At 38.5% G+C, this 12,027-nt stretch overlaps 1 protein-coding gene across 2 annotated transcripts in view; it reads left to right on the top strand.

Moving 5' to 3' along the window:
• Positions 1–12,027, top strand: part of EDRF1 (erythroid differentiation regulatory factor 1) — a 46,248-nt gene that overhangs the window by 18,017 nt on the left and 16,204 nt on the right. For both annotated transcript variants that reach the window (XM_045024337.1, XM_045024338.1), the window contains 6 exons: positions 4,510–4,767; positions 6,519–6,590; positions 6,702–6,852; positions 9,117–9,305; positions 10,381–10,581; positions 11,017–11,235. In XM_045024337.1, coding sequence (XP_044880272.1) covers positions 4,510–4,767; positions 6,519–6,590; positions 6,702–6,852; positions 9,117–9,305; positions 10,381–10,581; positions 11,017–11,235 — 1,090 coding nt within the window. The remainder of the gene's footprint in view (positions 1–4,509; positions 4,768–6,518; positions 6,591–6,701; positions 6,853–9,116; positions 9,306–10,380; positions 10,582–11,016; positions 11,236–12,027) is intronic.

The following is a 12,027-nucleotide window of genomic DNA, read 5'->3' as shown; positions in this document are numbered from 1 at the left end:
ACTATCTACTTCATTACATCTGTATTTTGGTATTAGACATAGTGTTGTAGGGGAAGGAATCCCAAACTGTCTTCCATTCTTTACCTAATCTTGCAGAGGGGAAGGGAGTGACTTCTAGTTCCAAATTCATTGTTGCTCCTCCTTTCACCTAGGTGGTGACCTCCACCTCCTGGTTCTCATCACACTAGTTGCTCTTATTTATGCATTAGGACCTCCAAACAGCTACTTCTATTTCCTGAAGTACCTGTTTCGTAGATACATAGAGGGCTTCAGTTTTCAAAGATGTCCATTAAATATGGTGGAGGTAGGAGGAGAGCAAAAAAAGTAGATATAGTAGGTGAGACTTTCAAACTGTTTTCACAAGAGACTTCATAGCAGTGTTGTTAATGACGTTTTTACAGCCTTCCTCCAAATGAGGTGTTTAGACTGCTGAGCAATCTAAATACAACTAAAGTCCAAAATATAATAAACCATGGGGGCTAATATAAGCTTTTTGCATGAACACTCACTGGCTTTCAAAAAAAAAATGTAAATTGAGATAACTAACAGTACATACATACATTACCTCAAAAATAACTTGTCTGTCTCTCCTAGGGTTTTATGTTATCATCCACCACAGTGGTTTGCAGCTGACTTATACCAATATGTGAATTAAAATTTTATAAAGCCAGACGATTAGCCAAAAAGTTCATTGATATATCCAGAGGTTTTCCTCACCATAATCGTGGACTTATTTTACATGACTGAGAAAATCTGGATATACTGTGTGTGGAATTTTATTAAAGTGTGGCTAGGTTCAGAAAAACTTTTTTTTAAAAAAAAAAACAGAAGGTTATATAAGAGAAAATACTACATTTGTCTCCTATTATTTTTTTGTAGTATTGTACAAAGAATCCCTGTCATGAACCTGTTAGGCACTGCAAAAAACACAGAACAAGAAGCCAGTCCCTGCCCCAAAGAGCTTAAAATCTACGTACAAGATAAGAGACAACAGATGGATAGAGACAGATGGAGTACAAGGGAACAATGAGATAGTAGGTAGTAAATATAATAGACTGTGTTCTCAGCACACTAGCAATCTAGGCCACATAGGAAAGGAGGGTTTTGAAGGAGGATAATGAGTTCATGGGGAGCATCTTCCAAGCTTGAGGGCAGTGTAACAGAAAGAATGGAAGTGCCAGTTTGAAATATTAACAGGTGAGGAATGGGCCCAACTGGAGGTGAGAGTTGACCTTTCAATACTGAATGTGAGATAGGTTGGGTGGGGATAGATCATGAAGGGCCTTGAAAGTGAAGACAAGTAATTTGTTTGATATGATAAAAAGGTGCCATAAAAGGGACCCAAAGAAAGAGATGACATAGTCAAAGCAACAGGCTGAGAAAATTGTTTGCAGCTGCATTCCGAATGGATATCAGGGGGGCACAATTACACTTGTCAGGCCCACAATGAAGGGTGTTACAGTAATCAAGATATGAGATGAGGAGAGCCTGGACATGAGTTTTAGCTGCATGGATGGTTAAGAAAGGACAGATTGTTGGGCATGTCTACACGAACACTTCCTGCATGTAAAACTATGCTCTAAATCTATAGCACTCCACTGTGTTGTGCCCTGACCGTGAGGACGCTACTCCTGTGCACTAAAGGTTCCCTAGTGTGTCTCCATTAGAATGCTGTAGATTAACACCTCAGCTTGCCATGCAGTACACGTTTCTGTAGATATGCCCCTAGAAATGCAGTATTGTGAGCTCATGTGATTTTTATCGCAACTCTAGCAATTTTGGGATTTTTTTAACCTGTCTCATGAAAACATGATTATAGGCTGCCAATTCATTAATTTTCTCTTATTCAAAGTGGCCACCATCTCTGTTACTTTCAGTGGGGCTGTAGCCAGCAAGATGGTCTCTGTTTCCCTACCGTCTATCTACATGTGTAAGTGCCCTTAATAAAGTTGGCTGACACCTGCCACTGTTCTCAGTGAGTTTGAAGCCGCAATGACAGGCAAAATGGCTGACATGCTATGGCTCAGGAGAGCTCGACAGGACCCAGGGACTGTGAGGTCAGCTGAGACACTGTGCAAGATGGATGGACAGAATGAGTAGGAGTGGGATGCTGTGGGGACCAGGAGGCAGATTTTGGAATTATAAGGGAGTGGGGAGCAGGGGCTGTGAGGACAAACGAGAGGCAGAGTGGGGGTTCAGAGAACCGTGATGGGGTGAGAGATGGAGAGCATAGAATGGGAGCTCCCTCAGCCGAGGGATAATGGTGGATGTAGGCAGCCCTGTCTGAGCAGCCAGGGGAAGGCAGAGTTGCATTGCCAGCTCTTGCAAATAGATCACGAGTCATGGGATTTTGGCAGTTGCAGGAGGAGCTCTCACAATGATGCAAGCAGCTCCTCTGATCCTGTGCTTTTTTTTCCAGGGCTGGGCACATGGGCAAAGCTGTGTGAGAGCCTTGTAGCACAGGACACAGATGGGTCTTGCCACTGAGCTCTGCCTTGCATGGCTCTATAGCAGAGAGGATGGTCCTTGGAGAGAGTGTGGAGCGGGAAATCAGGGGAAAGTCCGGACCCAGCAGCAACACTTTCTTGTCTCCCACTGCCTGGGATGACTATTCTACTTGCGATCCAGACCGAGGAGAAGGGAGTGTCAAGATAGGAAATATATGGCAGTTTCCCTGTTACCCTCTGCTCACTCCTAAGATAGTAAGTGGAGTCTCCATCTGAGCAGCCAAGAAGAGGAATGCATTTTTGTGTGCATTAAAGGTTGACTTTTCACCTAAAATATTCTCATTCTCTCACACACACTCTCTCTCTCTCTCTCTCCTATGATATACTTATGGTTTCTGGGCCAATCTCATGATTTTGGGGGATCTGGTTTGCAATTTTTTTTTTTTTGGATCACATCAGGCTGGTAGTACTGAACAAAGCCTGCATGTTGTCTGACTTGAAGATAACACCCAGGTTACAGGTCTGAATAACTGGTAGAATGATGATGTCCACAGTGGTTGAGAGAGGAGGTAGCAGGGAAGGTTTGGAGGGGCAAAATTAAGAGCTCTGTTTAGCTATATTGAGCTCAAGCTGATGGTTAGACATCCACAAGGAGCTGTTGAAGAAAGAGAATGAGACTGTAGTTTGAACAGAAAGAGATGGGTCTGGAGTAGAGAGGTAGAAGTAAAGGCCTGCAGCCAGAATCTAGCTTTGGAACTCTGTAGAAGTGTAGTGCTGTTTTGCTGGTAGTCAGGTTGGATCTCAAATGACTCAGTTACTCTCCAGTGTCAAAAAATGTGGCGAGAGGGATACAAAGTAATATATGGAGAGGATCGCCAAGAACAATCTACTTAGGAGGGAGCTGAAGCTAAAGTTTGTTACTACATTCCTATCTCAGGGCTTTTGTTACTTTATAAAGAATAAAAGCAAACCTCCAAAATGGCATAAATTTTGACCACAACCTATTATATGTTCATTGCATTGAGAGTAGGGTTGGGATCTTGACCCTTTACAGGGTTGTAATGTCTTAGTTTCCTGTAAGTTGTTTTGTCACGCACATCTGCAGAGCCAGTTTCTGCTTTGTGCATCAGTGATGTGTTTTATCTTTAAAATTCTGATTTAAAGTTCTATTGTTCACAGCGATGGATGTATTTGAGCTTGATTTTTTTTTTCTTGGAGCTAAGGTTGGAGGAGGATGTTGTAAATTTATTCTTAAATGTATTCTTCATTAGTAACCTTCACACTTATTCTGATTATCCAAAGGTATTATTCATATAATACCTCGTATATCAATAGTGCCTTTCATCCAAGTATTTGAAAGCGTGACAATATTAATTAACCTTATCAATATATTAATCCTGTTTTTGTAGATGAATAAACTGAGACATTGAGTTGAACATCATTGTGCAGCTAGTCTAAAGCAGTCAGAAATAGAATCCAGAAGTCAGCATCTCCCCTCCCTCCCCATCCCCCCGATACTGCTCTGATGAACTGTTGTCATACTACCTTTCAATTGTAGAGTCACGTCTTAAACCTAATATTAAATATTTTATTACAGGACTTCTACAGTGCAAAATGCATCACATCCATATTTGTACAGTTCACATGGACTGTACACTTAGTAGAAGTCAAATACTATTAAAAATGACTAAAAGTTGTTAAGGGAGAGTGATCCTGGAAGAGTAGTTTAGTTTTGCCCTCTAAACAGCTGTAAACTTAAATGTATTAATACACTTTAAAAAAACCCACAGACCATTATTCTTTTACTGTAGTGACAGTCTTTTTAAATTGGCTATGACATTTTAAGCATATTAATGCCTATTTGCATGCACTGGTTAGGGATTTTGCAGATACCTGTACAGTCTTGTGCATGCATTTATTGGACCCTTTTCTAAAGTTGCTTTTTGTCTCAGAGTGGAAGGATGCAAACTTCTATTTGAGTGGCCTATTTAAAAACTTGTTAGTAACTTGCAGTACTGGGCTACACTAAAATACTTTTTTTATTATTATTATTATTTTTAAGATTATTGCTTCAGCGAATTACATGCTCTCAGAACTCTTCCAGTTAGATGAGCCTAAAAAAGAAGGTGCAGAGTTTCCTTTAAATGGGAACTCTGATGAAAGTTATAGTGAAGAGGAAGAAGAAATGCCGGATAGCGATGAAAATGGTTCCTACAGCACCAGCTCCGATCCGCCAGATGACAATAAAGCAGTAGCTGTAATCAAATCTGTTGGAGAGTTATCGGTACCAGAAAAATATAAATCTATTCACCAGATACGAGTAAGTTACAGTACTAACAAGCTGTGCTGAGTTTAAGGGGGGGGAAAAAGGCTTGACATGAACATAGTGCAGCTTGTATAGTCAAAATATAGTTAACTGTGAGCAGTTCCTTTTTATGAAAAAAGGAACTGTTTAAGGACCTTTTATGCCACCAGTTATTTGAGTACCTCAGATTAATTGAAATATGGGTCAGAAAGGAAATAAAATCTTTCGGCCGAACTGTGGCTCTGAGTTTTATCCTATTGCAGATGCAAATTAATTTATTTTTATTTTTTTTTGCCTTATTATCTTGGGTGTGTATTCTACTTGCCTGTTAATTTCTGCACAGACACCTATAGAGAAATTACTCATCCTTGTAGGAATAATCTGAATATGGAAACGTATTTAACAGCTGTGGAGAATTAAGGGTGGTCCGTACTAAAATTTGTGATTTCCCAGCACATCTCTTAACAGTTTGACATGCAGAGAATCTAAGTGTTACTCCATGGATTTGCGGGGAGGTTACTCCTCAGCTCCCTCCTTGTCCTCTTTCATAATTTAGGAATCTTTGCTTGAAAGTATTGTTGTGTTGAAGCCATTCTGAGAGAAGAAATCTTACCTCCTGTCCCACTTACATGTATGAAAAGATGCTTCTAATTAGGCAGCGTTAGTGTAAACCATAATGCTGTCGGCATGCACCTCAGTCATAAATTTTCCAAAAACTTGTCTGGTATATGCTTCCATAATATGTAGTTGAGCAAAAATATAATGCAATTACTATCTGTCAGACTTCACTAAAGCAGCTTTTCTTTAGTACGATATTTAAAACAACCAAATAATGTGAAACTGAGTTTTGTCATTTAGCTCCCAAATGTTAACAATGTTTCACTTTGCCTCTTGACAGTTAATTAAGCCATATCTGTGGCAGTGGAGCACTTGTATGCCTCATGCTTAGTTATCCTGCAACATGTATATTGTATCAAAAAGGTTGACTTTTCTTGTAAGTCTCTATGCCAAATAAAATTGATATTCTGCAAAATCTGTCTATCACCTGTGCTGGTTGATATCCTGCAAGCTTTAGTACCTCAAGGCCCCTTTGCTGAAAATATAGCACCCTGTCGGTGGTGGAAGCCCTACATTGATTTTTCTTCTTAAAACTCAGTTTCATTACTGGAGGGTACTGCACTTCTATTTGCAGGGATTGGATTGATAATATACTGGCAGGATTTCATCTTTCTCCCATACTAAAAGTTGGTCAGTGAAGATTGTTCCTGTCATTCAGAAAAGGTGGTTAGGGTGAATTCATCCCTCCTTGTACAGTTAGAGTAATGGGTTATGTGGAAGGAAATAGAATTTACATGCCTGCCAGCCTGTTCCCTCCCCTACCTCCTTCTAGGGTGTGGGGCTGCACTGCAGTCACTGTATGGCTGCTTTTCTGGAAAAAAGGCTGCTACCCTTCTATAGCCCTTACTTTAGGTTTTTGGGGTCACTAAAACAGACTGATTATGAATTTTGGTTAGTTTAGGTAAATCTAGTTAAACCCTACAATGAAGACAGTATCTTCAGTTGCTGAAGTAAAGGAAAGAAATGTTGTGGTCTAGATAATATAGCATGAAGTTTAGCATACTCCATTAATGGCTTTCATTGTAGTCTGTTAACGTATCCCAATAAACTGGATTTTGCTGTCTATCTTTTAAAGCTTCATAGTTAGTTTGCTTGTTTTTCTTTAAGTGGGTCTGCTGCCTTACATTTTTTTTTTTTTTTTAATGAAGCCTAGTTGTGCATTTCCTGTTTGCCATGACACTGAGGAACGGTGTAGACTTGTGCTCAGCTATGTTCTAGAGGTAAGTTTCCTAATGCTGTTCTGTCCTGGTCAAAATGTGTGGGTTTTGTTATGTTTATATTTAGTTCACCTTCCAAGTAAATACTTAATGAAAGGCTTTTTCTTTTTAAAGGGCTTGAAATCTGTTGACAGCAGCATTAAAAAAGACGGTGACCTTCCAGCAGCCGACCCTAACACCCCAATCCCATTAAAATACGAAGATGAATCCACAAGTGGTGGTCCTGAGTGTCTGGAAAAACAGATGGCTTTGTTTTTAGACAAAAGTAAGCTGAATTGTTTTGCAAATAGGACCTTTTCAATGGCACAGCACACTGCTGCTATTTTATTTTGATTGTCTAAACAATGTACTTGTAAATCATCAATTACGCCATGCATTGAAAAAGCAAAAAAGGATATTGCACACAAACAGAAGTGGAGAATGTAGGCCTTTCCTTTTAAATATGAAAAGAAACAGGACAGTAGGGATTCTTTTAGCATATTAAAGATCCTTTTATAGTAAGTACATAAGGTTACTGCATTTATTGAGATGTGGCTTGCCACTGGCTTCCATAAGGATTTCATTTTGTTCATAGATTGTGATGTAGTGCCCCCTTTAGATTTTTTGGCAGTGTTAGGTTTTGTCACTTAGAGAAATTATTTTTATAAGACTGTGGATTTTGGCAATAATTTTAGTGTCAACATCATGCTCATTGTTATGCTACACATGTGCATGTTGCCAACATAAAAAATGTTAACCAGGATATTATTTGCTAGCTTGCAGTTATAATTCTGCCTTTTATGCAAGAACAGTAGGAAGCGTTTGAATGAAAATGTCTTGTGTGTTTAAATCACTAAAGCTGCAATAGCCTGCATTTACTGCTTCACCATAGTATCGGAGCATCTTGCTATAGTGTTCTGGCTTTATGTAAAATAGCAATAAGACATAGTTGTCCTATAACTATAATTCAGAAAACAAATGTAGGGGTTCTTAGATGCGTAATTAACATTTAATTTTTAGTTGGAGTTTCCTTCCATTAATCCAGTAGTTTAGTTGAAAGCCGAATTGGCTGCTAAATATTTTTTGTCTGGGAGCTGAAAATGACAAGCTATATTCAGTGGAGGGCAGCTTCTTTTTCTATACTCTTCTTAAGAGTTAAATTTTTAGAATATATATTAAACATCGAAATCTAGCTGTAAATAGCTATAGTGTGGTAGATGAAATACTAAGATTATTGCCATGAAGGTAGGTAGTGACTATTGCTTCCAAGATATAAAATAATATTGCCATGCTTTGTCAACTCCTAAACCAAAAAAGTATACTAAAATTTCCCAAGTCTTTCTGAATGAATAATCATTGAAAAGGTCTACTATTTCTCCTCCAATTTTGATTTACAATAGATGGTGTCACTTGGAAGTCAGTGATTTGTAGATCTGCAAATTACCTATTGGTTTTTTCCCCCCAATAATTAATCCAGAATTTAAGACTAAACACACCACCAAATAGCTGCATTACTATCTGAGCTAGGATAAACACCTAAGCAGTACCTCTGATTTCAGTCTTCCCTTTCAAGCAGCAAAAGGAACTAAAGTCTTTCAGGGTACCAGCTAGTGTTTGGATAATATAGATGGAATTTAAACTAGACCAAGAAATTTCAAAGATAGGTGAGAAACAAAGTTTCTCCCTTTATTGTACTTACGTTTTGTTGCGCAAAATATGTGTAGTATCATGCTTCTCTTGAAATCTTTCCCATACATGAAGAAAGAATCGGGGGTGGGGAGCGGAGGAGGAAGGCAGGATTAACATCAGTTTTCCCTCAAATTTAATGTTTTAAAAAGAAGCTTTGCTGACACCCGCTGCACTGTGTGTCTGAACTGTTTAGGTTGCCTGTATGATGTATCATACTTGTCCAAAATGAGAAGTGTGCTCTTCTCCAGGCTGACTTAATGATGTGGTCCTATAAGCCAAACCTGGGGTCTGCCTTCCTATACAGAAATGAGTCTCTGGCCTGAACATTTTAGATCTTTGTCTGCTTCAAAGCCCCGTGAACTGGTGAAGAAGAAGCCTTCGGTGCCAGGACCAGGACCTTTGGCTCCAAGCAGTGGCGTATTCTGTCTGGTACCAGGGCTACTCCAGCATCAAGGAAACAGCCTCATCAGAAGAATTGAAGGATGCCTTGGCACTAACAGTGTGGAAGATTTCAACAGTTCCTTCTTTCAGGCAGAAATTGGACAGTACAGTTTCCTCAGAACCAGGGAAGCCTCCACTTATTGGCTCTTGTCGATTCTGAGCTAATACTAGGGTTGTAAGGATTCAGTACAAACCAAAAAAGTCACACTTGTGGCTCTGGCTCCAGCCCCAGCTGCGGGGCCAGGCGCGCAGTCCCAGCTCTGGCTCCAGCGGCTGCTTCAGCAGTTGACAACTGAAGCTGAAGAAGTCACTAGGTTCCAGTCAAGTCACAGAATCTGTGACTGCTGTGACCTCTGTGACTAAATCATATTCTTACGGATTAGATTTAAGATTTACTTTATTTTATTTTTGTGTTTATAGTGGGCTCATTTCAAAAGGATAAACATTCCAGTCAATCAGGAATGATTCCTGGATCCTGGCAGTATAAAATGAAACTCCAGCTGATTCTGAAGTCATCGAAGGCTTATTATGTTCTATCTGATGCTGCTATGAGTCTTCAAAAATATGGAAGAGCATTACGATACATTAAATTAGCTTTACAATGCCATGGTAAGTAATTGGAATATTTTCTCCTTAAACAGTGCACATAGACATACAATGGCAAATACTTCTGCCACACATTGAAAAAGTCTGAGGCATCTGAGGACTGAATTTGGCGCACAAATCCCATGCTTTTAACAAATATATTATAGTAAAGAACTGGCTTGGGCGGGTTGGGCACAGGGAAGCCTTTTAATTTGGATCATAGGTTTCTTCTGTCTCAGACAGAATGATCAGAATGATCAGAGGGGCAGGACTCAGCGTATAGATGGCAGAACTCAGTGTATAGACTGGGACTTGAAGTCTGGTGCCTGGAATGTGTGGAAAAGCTAGAATAGCACCTTTATTCATTATACTTGGCTTGAGCTATTCTTATACAGTCCTCATTATCAGAAGTGCTACATTCACTCAGAAACTTTAAGTAGATACCCATAGAGTGGAGTGCGTCCCCAGCTAATACTGATTCTTTGAGTAGAATGATGGAGACTATTCTGATTCTGTTTCCTGGTTATAACACTGTGAGTTTGAATAATCAGAAAATATAATGGCTTTAAAGTGAAATTCTATTCTGTTTTTTAAAAAAAGTGTACTGAGATTTGCCATATTCATTACCTTTCAATGAATTGTGATCAAGCTCTATTTGTTAGTAGAAATATGTGAGGGGAATAGTTTCTAATTGTCATCCCTAGAAAATCAGTCTGAGAACTGAAAATCAAACTCTTCTTCCTGTTTCATGCATCATCATTAGTAATAAAAATTTCTGCAAGCCAAATCCTATTGTCTTCAATGGTTTTACACAGTTATAACTGAGGGAAGGTTTAGATCTTGCATTTGTAGCTTAGTTAACTGTTCTGTATGAGCAGGGATCGAATTCAGTTCATCTTCCTTATCTGTAGTTGCTGTGCAGTGTTAACAGGGATAAAAAGTAGTATCTGACTCGGACTACATACAGGGGTCAGAACTGTTGTGTAAAATGTCACCAGGCTTATATGGTCACTCTTCTACGAATAGTTAAATTTGGATTCTACATGTCTCAAGTCTCTTAGTGCTTAATTTTGCTTTTTTGGGTTTTTCCCCCTACCAGATACTTACTGCTGCCTCTGCACCAATATGCCTGCTGAAGTGCTACTGTTTCTTTGTCAATGTTTAACCCTTTGTGGTGATATCCAGCTAATGCTTGCCCAGAATGCAAATAACAGAGCTGCGTATCTTGAAGAATATAACTACCAAACAAAAGAAGATCATGAAATATTGCACAGTCTTCATAGAGAATCCAGCTGTCAAGGTATAACATCAAAATAATAATATATTTGGCTGAATTAGTGTGGTCCTTTCAGCCAATACTTATCCCACAGTGTTTCCTCAGATTTTGGCAAAACAGTATAGTGTATCACTTTTGGTGGTGGGAAAATAGCTTTGGTGCTATTTTTTTCTTGTCAAAAAGAAAGCTGAAAATAGACATTAAAATAGCTTTTTAGGAATATGACTTTTCTGGAGAGTATAGTTTTTTTTGTTTTTTTTTAAAATTTTTGACATCTTTCAAGTAATGGCCAAATTCTGCCTTTCTTTAGACTCCGTGGAACCCCTTTGATTTTTGGGCACAACTCAGTCATTTAGTCAAACCTTTACTACTACATTTTTTTCAGAGTCCCTAAAATAAATAAAATTTGTTTAGAAAAAATTTGTAATTGACATGCAGTTTTTGCTGTTTGTTTTCCAGTATTTGCATGGGCCACTGACTTGTCTACAGACTTGGAATGTCAGCTTTCGGTTAGCTGCAAATGCTATGAGGCAGCTAATGAAATCTTGCTTTTTAGTAACTTAAAAAAACAAAATCCAGAGCAGCATACACAAGTCCTGAAGAGGATGGGTAACATCAGAAATGAAATTGGAGTATTTTACATGAACCAGGCTGCTGCAGTGCAGACTGAGAGAGTGGGCAAGTATTATTTTTTTTTCCACTTGTTACATACACTATTCTATTCAAAGGTTTATGTCAATGAAGCGGTGTAACAGTGATTATCATTTTCAGCAACAATGTTTGAGAGATGCCTCCTGAACTCTTCTTCCAGGAATAAAGGGACTTTCAAAGAACTTCTTTGTAACAAATACTTTCTCCTGTAGTTAATGGTATATTAGTGCTTCCATTATAAGCAGTGTTTTTCAGGGCACTCTGACTTACATGTGAACACCTTAGTCTGTACTAAAATATGGAGTATAGGACTCTGGAGAATCTTTATAATAGTTGTAATTCCCTGGAAAAAATCAGAGAATACTAGCATAATTCTTCTCACAAAACTGCCTCCAAAATGTCAGGCTGCTATTGTAGGATATTATTGCCAAATTTCTGATTTGAAATAATTTCTGATTTGATAATTACTTTTCTGCCCTTTCTTTTTCTTTAACAGAATAGTAGTTAGCTGAAATCAAACCTTAATGTTAAACTTTGAGCAATTGATTATTAAATAATTTACTCATAGTTACTTCATAGCATAGTATCTGAGTTATTTTTATCTACTTACTACTTCTTTCCTACTGTAAGTATCTTTGAGGTAATTGAGTAAATTAATTGTCTTTTTAATGATGGTCTTTATCTTACCAGCTCTCTGTTACCTTTCAGTGGTTTTTGACTTAATGTTATCAGAAGGCACTGACCGTTTTCAGCAATATAGTTCAGGGTACCGTTTGTTGGCTTATTCAAAATTTCAACCTCTTTACAACACTAACCACA

This window comes from Mauremys mutica, chromosome 7 (genome assembly GCF_020497125.1).
Source record: "Mauremys mutica isolate MM-2020 ecotype Southern chromosome 7, ASM2049712v1, whole genome shotgun sequence".
In the NCBI taxonomy this organism is placed as follows: domain Eukaryota; kingdom Metazoa; phylum Chordata; order Testudines; family Geoemydidae; genus Mauremys; species Mauremys mutica.
The sequence above is the reverse complement of the archived record's forward strand: the minus strand, read 5'-3'. Positions and strand labels throughout refer to the sequence as shown.